The sequence below is a fragment of the Garra rufa genome, unplaced genomic scaffold (assembly GCF_049309525.1).
Source record: "Garra rufa unplaced genomic scaffold, GarRuf1.0 hap1_unplaced_002, whole genome shotgun sequence".
Taxonomy (NCBI): Eukaryota; Metazoa; Chordata; class Actinopteri; order Cypriniformes; family Cyprinidae; genus Garra; species Garra rufa.
This window is the reverse complement of record NW_027394277.1, coordinates 12606154-12626987: the sequence shown is the minus strand read 5'-3', so window position 1 is coordinate 12626987 and position 20834 is coordinate 12606154. Positions and strand designations below refer to the sequence as shown.

The window sequence follows — 20834 nt, the reverse complement described above, 5'->3', positions numbered from 1 at the left end:
GTAGCTTTATAAAATTATGGTTAAAGCATTGATGTCACATGGCCGTTTTTGGGTCTGGGATCATTTTAGTTACATCACTCTCATAAATTCTATGGAGGGTCATAAAGCTTTCAGATTTCATCAAAAAGATCTTAATTTTTGTTCCAAAGATGCACAAAGGTGCTATGGGTTTGGAAGGTGAGTAATTAATGACAGTATTTTCATTTTTGAGCGAACTATCCCTTGTTGTTAACATTAAAGGAACCGTATGTAAGAAATGTATTTCAGTTAATCATAAAATGGCCCTGACATGTCACTAGACATTAAGAAATCATGTTCATTTCAAATACTTATATCACTGACAACAGTGGTCCGGCCAGGATATTGTCATTTAAAAGTGACAGTTGCATATGGGCTTATTTTTGTGCCAATAAGAATGAACGTAACTTCATTCTTCAAGCGTCCCCCATGGATTTCATGAACATTCTATTTATTTCTCCACCGTAAAACATCACAAATTTCTGGAGAAAATGTGATGGCACGCAAAGTTGGTCCAAATTCATGACTTCTTTATTATAAGTAAAATTTGACAGAAGTCGTTGTTAAGGTGCGCTAAACCAGGATAAGCTGAGTCCTTACAATGGACTTCTATGGGGAACGCGTAATTTGATATTCTTTTTATGCATGTTCTTTTGACAGCAGAAAGTGTTTTTTTTTTTTTTCTATGGGGAATAACGCGTAACATATTATTCACTATACACTGAATAAGAGCTCATTCTTTTAACAGCAGCTAGTGTTTATTATGTAACATTTGACAGAAATTTGGTTTTCCCCAGTCGCTGTTAAGATACGATAAAGCCACATTAAGTTATTTCCTTATCTATGGGGGACGCTTAACGTGATACATTCACTTTATATGTGGAATAAGAGCTCATTCTTTTGACAGCAGAAAGTATTTATCATAAATTAAATTTGACAGAAGATTGGTCTTCCTCAGTTGAACCACGTTAAGCTTTTTCCTTAATGAAGTTTTATAGGGAGAAAAAGCTTAACGTGATATTATTTACTTTATGTGCTGAATGAGATCTCATTCTTTTGACAGCAGCAAGCACTTATAAGTAATATTTGACATAAGTTTGGTTTTCCCCAGTCGTTGTTAAGATACGTTAAACCACGTTAAGCTGTTTCCTTATGGACTTCCATGGGGGACGCTTAACGTGATATTATTCACTTTTTATGCTGAATGAGATCTAATTCTTTTGACAGCAGCAAGCACTTATTATAAGTAATATTTGACATAAGTTTGGTTTTCCCCAGTCGTTGTTAAGATACGTTAAACCACGTTAAGCTGTTTCCTTATGGACTTCCATGGGGGACGCTTAACGTGATATTATTCACTTTTTATGCTGAATGAGATCTAATTCTTTTGACAGCAGCAAGCATTTATTATAAGTAAAATTTGACAGAAGTTTGGTCTTCCCGGGTCTCTGTTGAGGTAAATTAAACCATGTTAAGCTGTTTCCTTATAATGGGCTTCTATGGGGGAGAAAACGCTTAACGCGATATTATTCACTTTATCTGTGGAATAAGGGCTCGTTCTTTTGATAATAGTTAGTGTTTGTTACAAGTGGTTTGACAGAAATTTGGGGATTCCTGGTCGTTTTTTAAGTACGTAAGCCACGTTAAGCGTTTTCCACGTTAAGCGTTTTAGAACGTCCCCTTCAAGCTGCCCTGAGGGACAAGCTGAGGAGGAGGAAGATGATGCCGCTCCGTGTCTCTCCTGGGAACTCATCTTTAGAAACTAAGAGACGACCGTAGGTGAAATACTAATAACATTAATACTTAATATAAACAAAGCACAACGTATTGCACACCGCAGCAACTTTCCAATATGCGCGCCACTGATGTCACCGTCTGTGCATCCAGGTCAGAGAGCAACTGTCCATCAAAAGCTCATTAGCCAATCAGAGTAGATCGCTGTTAAGCCCGCCCCCACGAGAGGTTTGTGCCAAAACAGCAAACGAAAATTTGCAAAGCGAAAGCTGTGGCAACGCATTCAGAATCCATGATTCGCGAAAACGATTCTTTGAGAATCATTAACAAAGAATGAAGCATATTTGAAGAGCGTGTTAAATTCGTGCGCCTGAGTTCATTTTTTCATTTTCACTGTGTTTTTCTTCTTTTGCAGTGGCATATTTTTGATCGTTTCTTGGAAAGTTACGTTCGGTTTTATAAAGGTACGTTCATTCTTATTGGCACAAAAATAAGCCCATAGTTGCAGCCCACGACTGATGTTATTGTTGTCATTTTGTGTTTTGGTCTGAGGCTCCACCCTCCAGCTATCTACCAATCACGAAGTCAGTAGAGTTTTGTCATCCGGGTTGCCAGCTCAGCTGCAGCTATGAACGTATCGGATAACACATGTATAAAGTTACGAAACCTAAAAGCCTCGTTATGAATCCGAAATACGTCGTGACAAAGTCCGAAATAACACAAGGATTTGTATAGGAGATGCCTTTGAAAGATGCAGACGGCTGAAAACGGAGAAGAATTTGAAGACAGACGCCATCGTTGCTAATTTTCTCCTGGACAGGTAATTTTTCCACGGTCGGCCGTGCTAAATGTGTTCATTAAAAGCGTTATAGCACACCACTAGCAGGGTATGAAAACAATCTGTTCCGACTGAAATGTGGTATTACAGTACATCTTTACGAAATATTTCGCTAATCGCCATTAGTACATTTTTGCGATACATAATTACTTCGCAAAACATCTCTCGTGAAGCATAAACATAATTAACAGAAGAAAAAAATTACTGTGTAGGACTCGTCACTTGCCATTGGAAGCTCCTTGTAGCAGCCTAGGTTCCTGCTGAATCCTGCAGCTTAGCTGGCAACCTCGAGTCAGGGGGGAGCGGGAGGGGATACACCGTTCTACAGTATTTTGGCCACAATCCTATAGATACAAATTTTTCACACATTTACACACAAAAAAACTAAATGTTATGGAATAACACCCCAAAAACGTGTGCTCAATTGCAAAAAAAAAGGTGTTCGGTAGTGACATTCTTTAAAGATACACACAAATTTGTCATACTTTTGGACACATTTACCCCAAAATGACGGGGCATATGGCAAGCCGTTTTAGCCTAAAATAAGTATTAGCCACTGATCTATATAATGACTGGATTGCTCATTGCGTTCTAAACCATAGATATATATACGTAGATGCCTCATTAGCGACTGTTTCTATGGGCCTTTATACGTAAGCTGTCCGCCATTTTGCTGCGGTCCACTTGACGTCATTCACCCATAGATCTATGTAATTCACCATAGTAACCTGAATATTCGAAATGCCACAGTCCTGCACAGCCGTTGGTCTGCAAACCTACAGTATGGTGAATGACGTCAAGTGGACCGTTCCAAAATGGCGGACGCATCTACGTGCTTGGAGCCATAGATATATATACGTAGATGCCTCATTAGCGACTGTTTCTATGGGCCGTTATACGTAAGCCATCCGCCATTTCACTGCGGTCTACTTGACGTCATTCACCCATAGATCTCATAGTAATCACTGAAAATTCAAAAAGCCACAGTCCTGCCGTTGGTCGTTGGTCTGCGAACCTACAGTATGGTGAATGACGTCAAGTGGACCGTTCCAATATGGCGGATGCATCTACGTGCTTGGAGCGGTCCAATGCGGTATCTATATATATATATCTATGCTTGGAGCGGTCCAATGGGGTATCTACGTATATATATATATATATATATATATATATATATATATATATATAATTGATTTGCATGTAAACCAATGACCTAAAATCACCCGATTTGAAGAGTTTCATTCACACAGGATTAGTTTTTAGGATATGTGTTTGTAAATAAATTATACCTAAGATGTTATCTGGAATGTTTATGGTGCTTTCTTTTCGGGCTGGATAAGCGATATATTGAAATCGTTTAGGTGGGTGTGTCAGCCGCGCATTTGCAGACACAGGTGAGTTAACTGATCCAATACGAAAATATATTTCTTTATGTACCTAATTATGCAGGAAATAATACACAAAACCATGTATATGGTATTAATATCTGAAATTGTTTCGATTATACAATAAGTAATACAAAACAAGCCTCTGTTGCTCGTTATACTGAAATTCAAATCTTTGAAATAAAGCTTCATGTCTTAAGTCCTTACCATATGTAGTCAGCGGTATAGTTATGGTGTGCATATTTTTAACGAGCAACATCTATTTCAGACTCTTCAAATCAGCGAATTCTGTAATGATTTACTAACATTATCGTTTCCATTTAAGTAAAATGCTGTGTATATATGTTGAATTAATTATTAATTTAACGAACAAATCATTACCTGCTTCAAAATTAATACTGTTAATAACAAATAAAATAATAAACGAATTAATAACGAAAGTATTGTTGAAACAAGCAGTTCGCCTACTAAATGACATAAACCGTGAATAACTGTACTAAGATCGTACAATGTTTGTTTATCTGATGTACGTGACTTTAAAGTAGACTATGAACGTTGTACATTTTTAATAAGCAGAGGGAATTCCCGACATTAAACAAATAACCGTTTACATGCTTAGGACGTTTGCATTGTGAAAATGTACAGTGAGACTTCAGATATAAAAACGCTCACTTATGTTTTTTTTCTCAATAAAATCGTATAGTTTCCTATTCGTTCAATAGAATGTATGCGAATACTAGGGAATACTAATATGGCGGCGCGGTGGCTTCACTTTTATGACGTCATGAGCAATCCAGTTCTCTATTATAGATCAGTGGTATTAGCCTAAAAATGTGTTACTTGTCTATTCTAATTGTTACTAGTAACAATTCTAAAAAACATTCTAAAAATGCTATTACAGAGCTCTACAATTCAATTTTTACTAGTAAAAACAAAGATATGTTTAATTGCAGAGGTCTGTAATTGAATTAAATAGCTCTCTAATGCAGAGAGAGCTATCTAAATGGAATTCTTACTAGTAACAAATGAATTGGAGAGCTCTCTAATTGTAATTGTTACTAGTAATAATTCAGGAGAGCTCTCTAACTGAAATTCTTACTAGTAAAAATTCTGTTGTAGAGCTCTGTAATTAAAAATGAATGGAAGTCAATGGAGACATATGACTAGTTAAAATTCATTTGCAGAGCACTTTAATTGGCATTGTCACTAGTAAAAATGCAATTATGACAAGTAACGCTTAATATATTTTAGGCTAAAATGACTTGCCATATGGGGCATAACTATGCACCTTTTAGCTATGAGAGAGTAACATGCATTATTCCTGATCATAAATATAGGGATGTAAATCAGTCTCAGCCAAGGAAAAAAGATAAAATACGGGACTTTTTTTTTTTTTTAAACAAAGTTTAATAATTTACAGAGAAAATCAAAAATTTTAAACTTAACCATTTTTTTTTAAACTATTACGGAATAAAATGTAACGATTAAATATCATTTTCGTTTTATAAAATAAATAAAGGTTAGGCTTTGGGACAGCCACCTTTCAATTGAAAGCACCCACTAAATGATGTTATATATTAAGCTAATTAATATTTCAAATGCTACTGTGGGCTCTAATAGATAATAAACAGATCTTAGTAAACATCTAAAATTTTAATACTTATACTTTAAATGTGTTTTTTGGTTGTGGGACAGCAGTTTGGATCAGTATTTATACACACGCCCACTCAACAAATACTATATTTAAAAATAAATGTATAAAATTGTAATATATGCACATTAATCCAATGTTAACTATACTTACCATGTTATTTTAGAATAGTAGGAATTAAAATTAAATGCTGTTAAACCTACTGTACTAAGCAGTGTGAATGAACTGAGCCTTAATGTGAAGTCTTACTAATAATTGATTAAATGGTTTCATTTGCAAACGTACAACCTAATTTGGCCTCTTATCACACATACTTATGAAGTTGCTTTTAGACAAGCTGTAAACATGAAATGGTGTTTGTGCAAGATGAATGAAATCCACAAAATGTCAGAATTTTTCTTTATTTACCAAAGTCATTGTTATAATAAGGACATTTCACAAGCACTGAACTCTTGAACTCCAAACGGCTATGTCCAGTCAGCCGTGTGACTGACGTGCTAGCGTAACCACAACAGAAAAGAATCTGGAATCTAACAGCAATACAGCAAGCCTTTGCCATGCCCCACCAGACAGGGGGAAAGTTCAATACAGAGCCATCAAGACAGACACCTTAATAAAAACAAACATTTAACGCTTAAAAACGAGGTAAAGGACACCGTACGCAAAACAGCATCCGCAGAGAAAACCCAAATAATAGCGGCCAATAAGTGTATCAATCCATGATTTAAAACAAACTCGAGGGGAGAGTTTCCCATGATGGGAGAGAAAAGATATGTGCTATCTCTGGTCCTGTTTGAGGTAAACAGTAACATAAGGATTAACAGTGGGAGGCAAACAAACAAACAAACATGGTTTCAAAGGTACGAGAGAGAGAGAGAGAGAGAAAGAAAGAAATAGGAACATCTGCCATTTCACACTTGTAAATGTAAAAACTTTTATACCGCTTCATTAGATTACAAATAGTAAAACGAGTCTTACAAAATAATTTACAGTCCTTAGCTCAGGACTAGAGCTAACATCTAGCGTGTGTGTAGGTTTGACATTGAGGATGAGGGTGTATGACAAGTTCATGCATCCAGGAGGACCACGTCCTTTCCTCAGACTGTTTTTAATTCTTCTTTTGGCCTGTTAAAAAAAAAAAAAAAAAAAAAGGAAAAAAAAAGTTTTAGAAACATTTAAGAAAAAGGCTCAATGGGTGCAAGCAAACATTCATAGTCAAATACACAAAAGTATAGGGTTTGTAAGATTGTTTTGAGAAATCTGATGCTCACCAAGACATTGATTTTAATTTAATTTATTTTTTCAATTTATTCACTTATCAAATAATGTTTTTCAAATTCTAAAGATGGATAAATAAATTAAAAAAAACACGCAAAGTATTACTACTAAAGGATTATAAAGTACACTACATTTGCTGTAGTAAAACCATGGTTAATTTTTTGAAATCGCTCCAAAATCCTAATCCGAAACAAATGATTTTCTCCATGTGCACTCCGAAGTCACAATCTGAATGATTCACGAACCATAATTTCAGATCTTGCTTACATCGCTAGTTATTACATTAAACAATAAGTGAAAATTATATTTTTGAATTACATGAAAAGATGTGCTTATTTAAAAAATTAAACACTCATTTACTAGATACATTCTTTCAGTAATTCAAGAACTTCCTCTTTAGGAATATTGCTACTTTAAGGGTTTTCCAGGCCTTGAATTTCAAAAAGTCAAGTACATCAAGCACTTTAAGCACCTTGTATGAACCCTGTTGATAATGTTGAAAGCAATTCTGCTGCATTTTCACAGAAACCATATTTTACAAAATTCATAATTCTTTGAAAAGAATGTTCAAAAGAACAGCGTTTATTTGAAATAGTAAGACATTTTATAATGTTACAAAATGTACATATTTATGTACTTAAAGTATACCAGTTTAGTATACCAAAAGTTCAAATGCAGGGTATTTTTATTAAGTCTGCTAAACTGAAACAACTAATTTTGTGCTTAATGCACTTTGTGCAAAAGTACTGCTGAAATCCAACTAAAGATATACTGAAGTATATTTGATTGTGCGAAAGTGGAACTACTGCAAGTATAATTCAGGTACACTTTAAATATCTTTTAAAATATATAATATTATATGTATAATAGCATTTAAAGACTGCTATTATACATACAGGAGATCATACAATCCTTAAGTGATATTAAAACACTTTAGGCTTAATACTAAGAAATTTGCATTGTGCAGTAGTAGTACTGCAAATAAAGTTTAATTATAATTTTATATCAGTAAGTCTTATGCGATGTCAGTAAATAAATTAATACATTTAAACCACTATATATTTGATATGAAATATCAAATAAATGTATTGTAAACATTACTTTTTTACTAGGGAATCCATGAGAAGGATAACTTACCCCTTTGTGTCCATTTTTTCCTCTGAAGCCTTCTCTTCTTCTTTAACATCTGGTATCAAATGGGAGAGACGATGTATCAATCTCTCATCTCTTAACTTAACAACTCTTTTACTCAATATGTAAACACAACCAGCCCAAACTCACTTCAACACAACCTCAAAAAATGTACAACTACTGTTCTTACTAATAAGAATAAGCCTGAAATAAAAGAAACCAGCTGTACCTGTTGGCTCACCTTTCTTCTCTTCTCCATCCTTCTCTTCTTCAGTCTTCACTCGCTTAGGCTTCTTGTAATTGGCTGCATTTCTCCGGCCACCCTGACCTTCATCCTCAGAGTCTGAGAACTCCTCGTCGCAGGCTATCCGCTTGTCATGGGCACGGACTGAAGATGAGGAAAAAAAAAAAAATTATGAACTTAGATCTCAGACTAAACATTTGTTAGTATCAGGGTCCACAATGACCAATCAATGAGTTACCATGTTTAGGAGTTTGTGAATAAAGGTGGCACTCACTGGAAATGCGTTTGTCAGGGTCGTCCTCCTCATCACCGCTGTCTTCCTGAACAGCATCCTCTGGGATCGCCTGCATCTGAACTCCTGGAGCGTGAGGCAACATCCGCAGATTCTCAAACAGACGCTGTCTGTATAGACGAGAGAGAGGACAGAAACAAAATATTTAGAAGAGAGAAACATCAAACCAGTTCAATGCAGTCATGTTTAAAATAAACATTTGAGACTAAAACTGGTCATTCATCCAACTTACTTGATCTTTTCAAGGTAGTCGTTTGTATTCTGATTGGTCATGTTGGAGGGGCTGATGTGAAGCTTGAAATCAGGTCCGAAATACTCAAAGTAGTCATTGTATGGCAGCTCTGATGGACAAATAAATAGGTTAAATGGTGTTAACCCTGGAGAGTACAGAACATGTGACAATATAATAAGAGTGCATCTCACCATTGGGAATGGTGCTGTCCAGCGCTACAGCTGTCTCATAGGTCCAGCAGCGGGCCACGTTCCTGATGGTGTAGCCTCCACCTCCCAGCATGAGCAAGGGTAGGTTAAAGCTCTTCATGTACTCCACACACTTAGCATGACCTGAGGAACCCACAAGGGTTTGGTTAGACAAATACCAGTCACTTTAGAAATGCAATCGCAGTTTGATTAAGTTTGATACCTTTAATGGTGAGGTTAAAGCAGCCCAATCGATCTCCAGACAGAGAGTCAGCGCCACACTGGAGCACCACAGCACTGGGCTGGTACATCTCCATCACTTTGGCCATGATCTGTAGACATTCAGAAACATGACACTGCAATTTAAGACAAGCATGTTTTCACCTTTTTTTTTTTTTTACACCTGGGAATGGTTTACAGACTTACAGGTTTGAATATGGCTTCGTAGGACTCGTCATCTATACCATCCCGGAGCGGGTAATTCACTGCATAGTATTTTCCCTTGCCTGCACCAATATCCTGCAAAACGAAGAAAAAGTGCAGGATTTAGCTTCAAGTTCTGTTTTAACCAAAAACTTATTTAACTTGCAAGGACTTACTCTGAGGTCTCCAGTACCAGGGAAATACTCTCCATACTTGTGGAAGGACACAGTCATGACACGGTCTGTTGTGTAGAAAGCTTCCTCAACGCCATCCCCGTGATGAATGTCGATGTCGATGTAAAGCACTCTTTGATGGTACCTAGAAAGATTTATGAGGACCTCAGTTAAACTGTGAAAGTGTTTTTGTTTTGTTTTAAGTAATTATGAATGTTAAGTAATTATGAAAGTAATTATGAATGTTTTTTGTCTAGGAGCACACCGATACATTAGGAAATATACAATATCAGTCAAAAGTTTGAATTGTTTTTGTGCCTTTAAAGCCATGCCAGCTTCTGTGGCCATTTTCATGGCAAGAAAAACGTATGGGTAAATTACACAGTTTCTACACTTTATTTTCACTAAACTATAAAACTGTATATGGTTAAATGGTATAAAACTGTATGTTAAATCTCTTCAAAACTACATGAAAAAAAAAAAAAGTTGGAACAAATTAAACATGCTTCAGGAATACCTGACACAACCTATCAATCTAATATAATATTTTATGGAAACCATGACACTCCCATTTAAAAATTTGGCTAAGATTTTATTTTTATTTTTTAAGTGAACTATTCTATTCAAAGAATTCTGAAAGGTCCTGCCATGACAACCCTCAGAGCGATTGGCATGGTAATGTACATGACAATGTTAATGTGTTTGGTCTTGGTGGAAAAGATGTGCTGCTTTGCTATTGCCAATACATCCACAATATGCTGCTGTGAGCATGCAAGAAATACTGCTGCATATATAACACATGAAATAACTCCCATACATAACATGCATTAAATCACACCATAACAGATCTACACAGGTGGAAGGTTTCTAAAGCACGCTGCAACATTTGAATGTTGAACAGCGAGCTCATTGGCAACATGGCATGTGATAATTACGTCATCATGTCAGATTGAGTTAGACCTATCAGACTGCACCATTTAGAGTTTCATACCAGGACTCTGTATTTTCACAAAAATATTAAGTAGCAAAAACGTGTGCGTCTAGTTCAACATTGAAAAATGTTTCTTAATCAGAACATCAACATATTGGAATGAATTCTGAAAGATTGTGTGACACTGAGGATTGAAGTAATGTTGCTGATAATTCAGCTTTTCATCGGAATAAACTAATTTAACATATTCCTGTAACACTGTATTTAACTAATGCAACTAACGGTGAGCATAAGTGATTTCAAAAACACCTTAATCCCAAACTGCTAGCAGTGTGTGTGCGTATATGAATAAAAATTAAGTAACAGAAGTATTGTTATTAGTGTTGTCAAATCGAATAATTGCATCCAAAAATAAAAGTTTGCTTACACAATATCTACATGGTGTAAAAACATTTTGTACAAAATCAATATGACTGCACTAATTGTTATCTTTTATCACTAATTATCTTTAGTTTAGTAAAGGGCATACTTGAGCAACTCCAGAATTGCGAGCACAATGTCGTTGACATAGCAAAATCCAGATGCCTCAGATTTCTTGGCGTGATGAAGGCCTCCTGCCCAGTTAATGGCAATGTCTGTCTGCTGTTTGTTGAGTTTCACAGCCCCAGCTGAAAATTATTAGAATACATGCTTATGAAAAAAGGTACCACACTGTGAGAACATTCTGTAAACTGGAAGAAAAAACACTTACCAACAGATCCACCTGTTGAGAGCTGACAGAACTCAAATAAGCCGTCAAAGACAGGACAATCCTCTCCTACGTTAACTGCAGAGACAATTAAGTGTTCACTGTACATCCGAGACAAAGAATCAAGTCCACAGTAAAACAACTTGCATCACGAAGTACATTTCCATTACAGATTTGCAGAAAACTTTGGCAATGTTTTATAAATATTGATAAAAATAGTACTGCGAAATGACAGCGTTTCCATTAACCTTTGTTTTTCCTCTCACGAAAAGTCATGGCAACAGAAATTGGTGGGATTTTGGATACATTCAATTGAAAGAGGTGTATGCATGCATCTTTACAGAAGCAGCGCAGAGAGCCGCTTCAGAAACGTGCGCAGCACAGCTGCTTTAAACACAAGCATTGATTAGTGTGGCTGCGATCAGCTCCAGTGGACGTGTCGCCAATATTGGTCAATATTGTAATCATGATTATGACTAGGTCCAAAACTTTATATTAGTGATTAATTTGAAGATAGCAATACAACAGAAAAAAGACACCAAAAAAAAAGTGCTTTCAAAAAAATAAATAAATAAAATACTGAATACTTTTATGCAAGTCTAAAGTAGTCTAACAATACATAAATTTTAATGTAATTAATGTAAAATAAAACAGCATCTAAAGTGTAATATTAAACATGCTTTGTTTCTTATTAATACTACAAAAATCCTTCATTCAAGAGCAGTGAGTGATTTCTCTTTGTATTTTTACATTTTATTAATATTAAGCACAGAGACGGAAGAAGGAATATTATTTGTTGGCGCTTTAGAGCCACACAGATCCAATATACTGTTTCACACGTATTTTCATTCTTAACCGTTTATGATCATTTAAGAAATAAATGACAAGAGGTTACATGAATAAGCACCTCATTTTGAACTATTTTCACTTGAATTTGACCGTTTAGGCGCACACTTTGAGCTAAAAGATTACTTCACATGTCAGTGTACTGCTCTGTCTCTGAGCGTATACACAGAACAGCCCAAGTTCTTCGGCGCTATTAAAAACACAACAAAATTAATAAATCAAGGACGTCCCGTTTTATGAATCATTCATGTTACATGATTTTGCTGATTTGCATGAGAAATTAGGCTTTTATGGAGGCGTATGGCGCAATCGTTTCATCTCGATTACTGTATTTTCATTAATGTATGAAGCCGAAATCGAAACAGAATTTCGATTAATTGCACAGCCCTAGTGTAAACAGTCTTAGCAATAATGGCAGGGAAAGCCCCTTATACTTGAGGGCAGCCATTTAAGAAGTGTTTCTTATAAGTTATAGTACACTGAAAAATGATCATATGACTTTTTACATGCGCCATGTGACCTGTTAATGTGAAAAGTTTTACAAAATTGTTCGATTTGCCTGAAATAAACTAACCCATGCAAGCGTAATAACTTTTTGTGATATGACGGTTTTTGCAAAACTGACGCATTTCTGTTAGGCACATTTTTAATTCGCAACTTCAATTTTGAGTAATTTCAAGGGTAATGGAAACGCAGCTACAGTTCAATTTTACTCTGGTCTTATTGAAGACCTCACATTTGAACATCTGAAGCAAACAAAAAATAAACTTACATCTCTGCATCTGCTTGCTGTACTCAGACATGTTGTCTGGGCGGATGGAACGAAGGAACTTGATGTAATCGTCACTGTGGTACTTGGTCATTTCTTCAGCATTGGCTTTATGAGGCCGCTAAACAAGTGAACAAATCAGCTTAGCCAAAAAATAAATGATAATAAAAAAGTTGAATTACTTAAACTTACATAAATTTCCATTTTCCTATACAGCCCATAGTTGAGCAGAAGGTTGTGGGTCATGCGGATTCTGTGGGGTTTCATGGGATGGCCCTGGCCATAGTAGTAATTCCCAACATCCCCTGGGAAGCAAGGAAGGAAAAAAGATAGATAGACATACATTATAAATAAAATAAAAAAATTATATAAAATGAAAAAATAATAAAGAATATTACTAGAGACTTTTAAAGAGCTAAGCTATAAAAAGTTAATTTCATGAACGTATGCTTTTAAGAAAAAAAAACTGAATTATTGCTGAGTTTACGGACCTATCAATTTTTGCAACAGGCCTTGAACTAGACACAAAGCCAGGTGTATCATTCAAGCTGCTATTTAATATATCAAAAACATCAACATGATGTTCATGCGTGACTATAAAGGCAGATGAGAGCAAAAAGCAGGAGAAAACAAAGACAAAACAGCTCTCGCTAGAAAGTAGAGCATCATCCAGACACGCTCGAAGTGATGATACTGCTGCTAGCAGTGAAGACATGAATAAAAGCAGCAAGCTCAATTCATCTGAACTCTTGCGGTCCACAATGTGAAGCTAATTTTATCGACGTTATAGCGGGAGATCAAGAATACGTGAGGGAATGTGTACGCATATATACTGCACTTGGAAAAAAGTGTGTGAATTGTGCTGGTATTCGCTCCATGCTGTGGTTTTGATGCTAGCACTGAATAAGAAGAACAACAGGATGAAGAGCAGCTAGCACGCTAAGCTAACACTAGCATTAGCGCCGTGCGGCTAAACCCGGCTAACAATTAGGCTGCACTCAGGAACTTAAGCGTTATGCAGAATTTATCCAAAGCAGACGGCGCGTTTCATTTCTCTGATAATAACGGCTCGATATTTCACCGGTAAAAATGCATTTCTTACCATCATAATAATAGCAAACTTTCTTCTTTGTTCCTTGAGAACTCAGCGCCATTTTACCCTCCAATTACAGCCTGCGCCTGCCGGGCTTTCCGCGCACTGAGGAACTTCAATAGCAACTTGTCTCCGGTAGCTTTGAGCCAATCACAGTGCAGATTCCATAACGATGGGCGTTGTTCTTGCGAGTCTCAGCCAATCATTTTTCTTGCTGTCTTAATCATGTATTTAGGACTTGTTCTATGGTTCTATTTACTTCACAGCTGTTTAAGCGTCCGCTAATATACATATAGACCGAAAATATAACAATCGCGGAATACGTTTGATAGTTTACTTATGAATTTTTGTTACCTTGTTATTGAGTCATATTCGACTGAAATTTTAAAGTTTTTTTCCTCAGCAGTGATAACTGGTAGAAACGAGCTACTACTACCAGCAGTTACATTACTGATTACAAATTACATGCTGAAACTTGTAGATAATAACATAATCCATTACATTATACATTTTAGGTAATATAATCAGACTACTTCTAGATTACTTTTAAACTAACTCGTTTATCACTTTGATTTAAATAGCATAATCTTGTACCATATTATTGACAAAAAAATGCAAAGTAAGAACACCGAAACAGCTGTAGCATCCATAAGACATGAAAAAATAAAAGTAAAAAAATAAAGACTTCATTGTTCATATTTCATAAGCAAGAAGTAAAGCAAGGCCTTGAAAACAAACTTTTCTATAGCCATCATTATATCGATCCCAAATAAACACTTTGACTTTTAAAACAATACTTATGCAAGAAATAAAGCTCAATACATGAAGCCACACCACCAAACCAAGAAGCAGAAGGAAAAAAGCAATAAGGTGAGGTTTCAAAACAGTTAGCAGAGAATAAATTGCAGGCAAAAACAAAATCATTTTCTCATTCATCTTTAAAGTCATGATTAAAAGATACATGATTTTGTTTTCTCAAATGTCATCTGACCATAACAAATGAACATGCAAATGTGATACCTAATTATTATTATTATTTTTTTTTTTTTTTTGTTAAATCCCAGGGGTACTTCAGATAAATACAGTACAGAATATCAAAGTTGTTTTATAAAAACCAAAACAATACTTCTTCTTGTCTTTGATTAAGTCAAAGTCAGAGTCAGTTTTATTGTCAACTTTGTTGATCCCCTTCAAATGCTGACTACTATATATTAGGTGAAAGAGGATCAGATGAGAAAAAGTTGAATTTGTACATTTTAATATGTTTGAAAGACAAAAGCCTTCCAAAGAAATGAATGGTTAAATAACCTACAGAGTGATAATATAAATAAAAATCAATCTGTTCATAGTTGATCCAGTGTTGCAACACTTCTTAAACCTGAAATGATTTTTGTGAATCAGTGGTCAGATGCTTTTTCGACACCTGACTAATGACTGATCTTTGTGTGCATGTTCACTAAATTTGAAAACTTTCTAAACGTATGTAAGCCATAGCCATCTGACAAAGCAGAATTAGGGAGAATCAATAAATTATGAATAATGAATATTGTGTAAATAATATGTATATAATATGTAATGCATAAAAAGTAACTGTAGTCTGACTATTTTAAAATGTAATTTAATCTGAAGTATACTAATTTTTGTAATCTAATTACGTAATCCAGATTGCATGTAATTAGTTACTACCCAGCAAAGTGGGTTGATTAATTACAAATTGTAGTCCAAAACTAATTTCGAATTATATGACGGAAATTGTAGTTAGTAATCTATAGGATGAGTATTTTTAGTAATATTATAACTACTTTTAGATGACTTTGTCCGCATTTAATATAGGATTATTTTGTACTACACAGATGTAAAAACATGAAGAGAAAGAAAATCTACATATGACCTTTATAGGGTTCTGTCATTTATAACTGACTTTGTCCCATTAGAGTAAATTATTTTTTGACAAACTGTCTGAAACTTCCCCAAAAACTGCTTCAACTGCTTTTTCATCTTAAAAATTTCTTACAGTTTCAAAAAATCATTAAAAATATTTTATTTAGAACTTGTGTGATAAAACCTGACAAATATTCAGATGCAATTTCACTGCCTAGAAACAGTGGCGGAGCCAGCGGGTGACTCAAAACTGCCTTTTTTTTCTTAATAAGAAGTGCATTTATTAAGATTCGGATCTCTTTATGACCACATAAAACGGGAGACTTTTGAGACACATACTTGAGCACCAGGCGTGAGTCAAACGTGCGTGGAAAAGGTACAGTTGTTAGGCCATATGTCAGTAAAATAAACCTTTCTGTCTTGTCAGCAATTTCTCTGTGCTCACGGCGCACACTCTTTAACTTTACGTGAATAGGCCACGCATATCGCTTCATCATAAATAAAGCACACAAGAAACTACAAGCATAGTTCTGTCGTCATTTAAGTCATGAAATTACCAAAAAGGCGATTAAAGCTGCAAACTGTGCATGCACGTATATGCATCACATTAAAGAACATTTCTTAAATGCATATGCTAAAATATATTCTGCAATTCAAGATCACAATACAGGGCGCAAGCTGATCGATTTTTTTTTTTTTTTTTTTTGCACAAGTAAATGTGAGCACAGTGCATTTATATTTGAAAATATGTGCTAATTTATTTTTCTCTCATTAATTTGTAAAGTACAAACAAAAATCAAACAATTCAAATGCATAAAATAACTAATTTTACATTCTGGCATTTATGGGCTGTTTGCCTTTTTCACATTCTCATCACTATTTGCACGTCTCATCCATGAGTATGCAATGTTGGAGAACAAGCTTTTGGGGGGGTTTGAGAACCATAACCAAGCTGACTGCGCAATAGTGAGCCCCTATAAAAATAGTCAAATTCACTTAGTATTACTTGATCTAATTCAAAAAAATATCTCAATTACAATTAAGCAAAAATTAATTGTATTTAGTTTTGTTTTAGTTACTAAAACAGTCCAGTACTTTGTGGTCAAACAAACCCCTCCCTGGGCACCCCTATGAAAACATCCTGGGTCCGCCACTGCCTGGAAACCAAGTTTTAGTGTTTCAAATACATTAAATTGAGTTTGGAATTTAAAATCAATTATCGTAGCACAAGTGAAAGTCAACAAGTTTTTTTTTTTTTTTTTTTTTTTTTCAGTGTACTACACACATTCCACACGTAACTAGATGTCGACTTGTGCAGTGATCATTACAGCATCCCTGTCTGTCAGAATAGTAATGCAAAAAGACATTGGCATCTTTCCTGATCTCTGGTTGTTGTTTGGATCACATTTTTCAAACCTAAATAATGTACCTACATTTCTGACTTTCACAACAACCTACAGTTGAGGTCAAAAGTTTACACCCTGCAGAATCTGCAAAAATGTTAATTATTTTACCAAAATAAGAGGGGTCATACAAAATGCATGTTATTTTTTTTAATTTAGTACTGACCTGAATAAGATATTTCACATAAAAGATGTTGACATATAGTCCACAAAAGAAAATAATAGTTAATTTATAAAAATGACCCTGTACAAAAGTTTACATACACTTGATTCTTAATGCTGTGTTGTTACCTGAATGATTTTTTGTAGCTTCTGAAGGACAGTACTAAATGAAATAAATATGATATTTAGGCAAAATAAGAAGAAATTTTACACATCTACACATGTTCAAAAGTTTACACCCCTGGCTCTTAATGTATTGTTTTTCTTTCTGGAGCATCAGTGAGCATCTTTTGTATTAGTTGCATATGAGTCCCTCAGTTGTCCTCAGTGTGAAATGATGGATCTTAAAATCATACAGTCATTGTTAGAAAGGTTTCAAATACACAAAAATACTGAAAAACCAAAGAATTTGGTGGACCCTAAAAGATTTTTCTGAAGAACAGTACGCAATTTAACTGTCAAGGACAAACAAGGCTTTCATGAAGTACAATCGCTAAAAAAAAAACTAAAAAAAAACACAGCTGTGGATCATTCAGGAAACAACACATGATAAAGAATCAAGCGTATGTAAACTTTTGAACAGGGTCATTTTTATAAATTCAATTATTTTCTCTTGAGTAAACATCTTTTATGCGAAATATGTTATTCAGGTCAGTATTAAATAAAAAATAACATGCATTTTTTTTATGATCCCTCTTATTTTGGTAAAATAATTAACATTTTTGCCGATTCTGCAAGGTGTATGTGAACTTTTGACCTCAACCTTTGTCCTCAACAACTTATTTTATTATTACAGCCTTATTTTCTTTTTCTTTTTCTTTTACAAAATATGTATACCATAAAAGGAATTTGTCATTTACGCCTGACGCACGAGTTATTGTTTTTATAAAAGTTCATTAAAAAGGACAAAAAAACTTATTTGGGTGTGCGATTTTATTTTTTGTAACTTGAATTTATATGTATTTTCTAATCTAAAATTAGCTTACTTTGAAGCCTGGAAAGCATGTGACCTAACATGTGCTAATGTCTCCTTTACTACACTGTTACCAAAAATGGCAAGCACTTGGCAAATAAATTAAAATTTGACAGAATATAATATCACTAAAATTAAATTTTGTTGGTTGAAAATTAATAATGTATTTTATATGCAATTTTCTTAGTGTTATTTATAAATGACGATGTCCCATAGAGGGATACAGTATATTCTTTGTTATCAACAATATAAAGTTCATTGAACATTAAATTACACCAGGGTTTTCCAAACAGGGTTTGTGAAGCAACCGCAGGGCCTCATTATTCAATGAAAAGCTTATACTTAATTAAATCACAAAAAATGCTTTTAAAATTAAAACAATCGATATAAAGTACTAAAAAGATTTTATGTCAGTGTGACCATTAACTGACATCAGAAAACCGTGACTGTACAAATGTGTTATGTATGATTTTTAGACTTAGTAAATAGTGAAAGTCACTGGATATGATGATGACCTAGTGTTTCACAGCTATACATCGGTTTAGTAACTTGTGTGGTAACAGATCAGACCAATTATGTTTCTGTAAACAGTCTAAAAACTAAAATTAACTACTGCAGTCGGTCTGGCATCCATGTGTGGATTACACTGTACATTTTGTGCATAATGTGTTTAAAAGACAAAAGCCTTCTAAACACATAGTAATGCATTCTTAAATGACTCATTGACTGCTAATCCAAATAATAATTCAAATGTGTTTGTCAGGGGTTGATTAGATATGCAATATTGAGAAAACAACGAACTCCAAATGTTGTTGTTATTGTTGTTTTTAGACTTATTGTGTAATCCTTTGCAGTCAATAAAGAGTTGCACAGGCGGTTTATATGGTAATGTTTTTGCCATATGTCTCCTTCAAAGTATAACAATTTCCTAAATCCAGTGGTCATCTCTCAGTGTCTACTATGTGCAATTCGAAAAAACTGTAAGATACACTGTAAACAAAAGCTTTTTTAAGAAAGAAAAATGTGAAAGAGGAAAAAAAGAAATCAATAAATTTGTGTCAATACCATGATAATCAATAAAAAAATATTTATTTTGGAATCTGATTATGTAGCCTAATACTGAAATAAGATAGATCTCTAAGAACATTAGATACAATACTACACTACTGGGTATAATCTAGCTAAAAGCAACTGAATAAAAAAAAAATGCATTATAATAAAACCAGTAACACACAACATTAATCACATTAAAAGCAACCATAAAAGGTGTTTTTTGGGTAATTTGAATTTAGTCAAATCAGTATATGTTTATACATTTATAGAAGCAATTATTTTAGAGTGAATTCAGCCAGATGATGTGTAGACCTATAATATTATGAACTTAATAACATAGGAGGAGGAAGATGAAAAGTAGAGAATAAAGTGGCAAAAAATAAGGAGAGATATGTTTTGATTCAGTTAATTTGCTTAAATAAGACCTGCACCAAAAAAGCACAATCAACAGCGTGACATTCAGCTATTTATTAGTAATGGTGCCTCAATACACATAAGCTATGACAGGAGTGTCTGTCAGAATAGAGATACAATAAAACACCCTTTTTCAGAAACCCATGACTAAGTGCAATAAACATTTCTAAACATTTGAACTTTGTCCATAGGCCACATTGTTGCTCATGTCAAACTGGAAAATGTTACTTGTGTTACTGTAATACTTCAATTCAACGCAAGATGGCGCCATATGTTTATATTTGGTTCCCCAATCCTCAGACAAATCTGTTGCCATTCCCATCCAGACACAGACGAAAAATAAGACGAATACGATAATATTTTTTTGTACTGAAAATGTGCTGGTTATTCATTCACGGACGGGTAAGAAAAAACGCACAGTAAGCAACTACTCATTAATTTACACGTAAATGAATCGGTCTATCAAGAGATGCAGATACCATACCTTTCTTTAACAAAATTCAAGCTAATTGCGATTTAAATCATTCAACTGATGCGGACATCATTAATTTAAAAGAAAAACAAAAAATGTGCTGCCAAGCTAAATCGTTTAAGCTTCAATGAACCGTGAATGAAATGTGAAGTATGAGCATGTAATGCAATACAATAGACTATCGATTATTTAATTAGGTGTTTTACTCCCTAAATTGGGAGCTTTGGTCGTTTCTGAGGTGGAATTTTGCATTTTCTTATATTAAAGTATTTTTATTTGAAGTGAGGTAAATTTCATACATTACTGTATGTAAACACCGCCACATACTGATTAGGTCTAGCGTGGCTTGTTTTAATGTATCTGTATGTTGTAAAGTATGACTAGGATTAATTTGATATGTCTAAATGTAGATAAAGTGGCTTATAAGTGACTTGTGACCAAACATGAATATGTTCTGAGGGCTTTAGCCACTGTGAAGAAGGACAAACACAAAGTGAGCATC

General features: G+C 34.6%; 1 protein-coding gene across 2 annotated transcripts; it reads right to left on the bottom strand.

The window, feature by feature from the left end:
* Window positions 1–6011: 6011 nt before the first annotated feature.
* On the bottom strand, window positions 6012–14085 carry LOC141305369 (probable histone deacetylase 1-B). Of its 2 annotated transcripts, none has more exons than XM_073832470.1 (14): window positions 13984–14085; window positions 13074–13186; window positions 12885–13002; window positions 11270–11344; window positions 11048–11186; window positions 9591–9732; window positions 9418–9510; window positions 9215–9323; window positions 8995–9135; window positions 8804–8912; window positions 8554–8681; window positions 8265–8423; window positions 8042–8090; window positions 6012–6751 (listed from the first exon to the last, which is right to left on the bottom strand). In XM_073832470.1, exons 1-14 carry the CDS (start codon window positions 14033–14035, stop codon window positions 6724–6726), a joined length of 1455 nt encoding a protein of 484 aa, XP_073688571.1. In that variant the 5' UTR covers window positions 14036–14085; the 3' UTR covers window positions 6012–6723. The 2 variants fall into 2 exon arrangements, with proteins under 2 accessions (XP_073688571.1, XP_073688572.1); XM_073832471.1 differs by having other exon boundaries at window positions 8277–8423.
* Window positions 14086–20834: the final 6749 nt, after the last annotated feature.

Bases quoted from the DNA above. Each gene is read 5' to 3' on its own strand.
- LOC141305369 (XM_073832470.1), bottom strand. From the start codon at position 14,035: ATGGCGCTGAGTTCTCAAGGAACAAAGAAGAAAGTTTGCTATTATTAT. The intron at 8,682-8,803 runs GTAAGTTGGATG...TCGTCTATACAG, and splicing joins GACTACCTTGAAAAGATCAA to ACAGCGTCTGTTTGAGAATC. The intron at 6,752-8,041 runs GTAAGTTATCCT...TTTTTTTAACAG, and splicing joins GAAAAAATGGACACAAAGGG to GCCAAAAGAAGAATTAAAAA.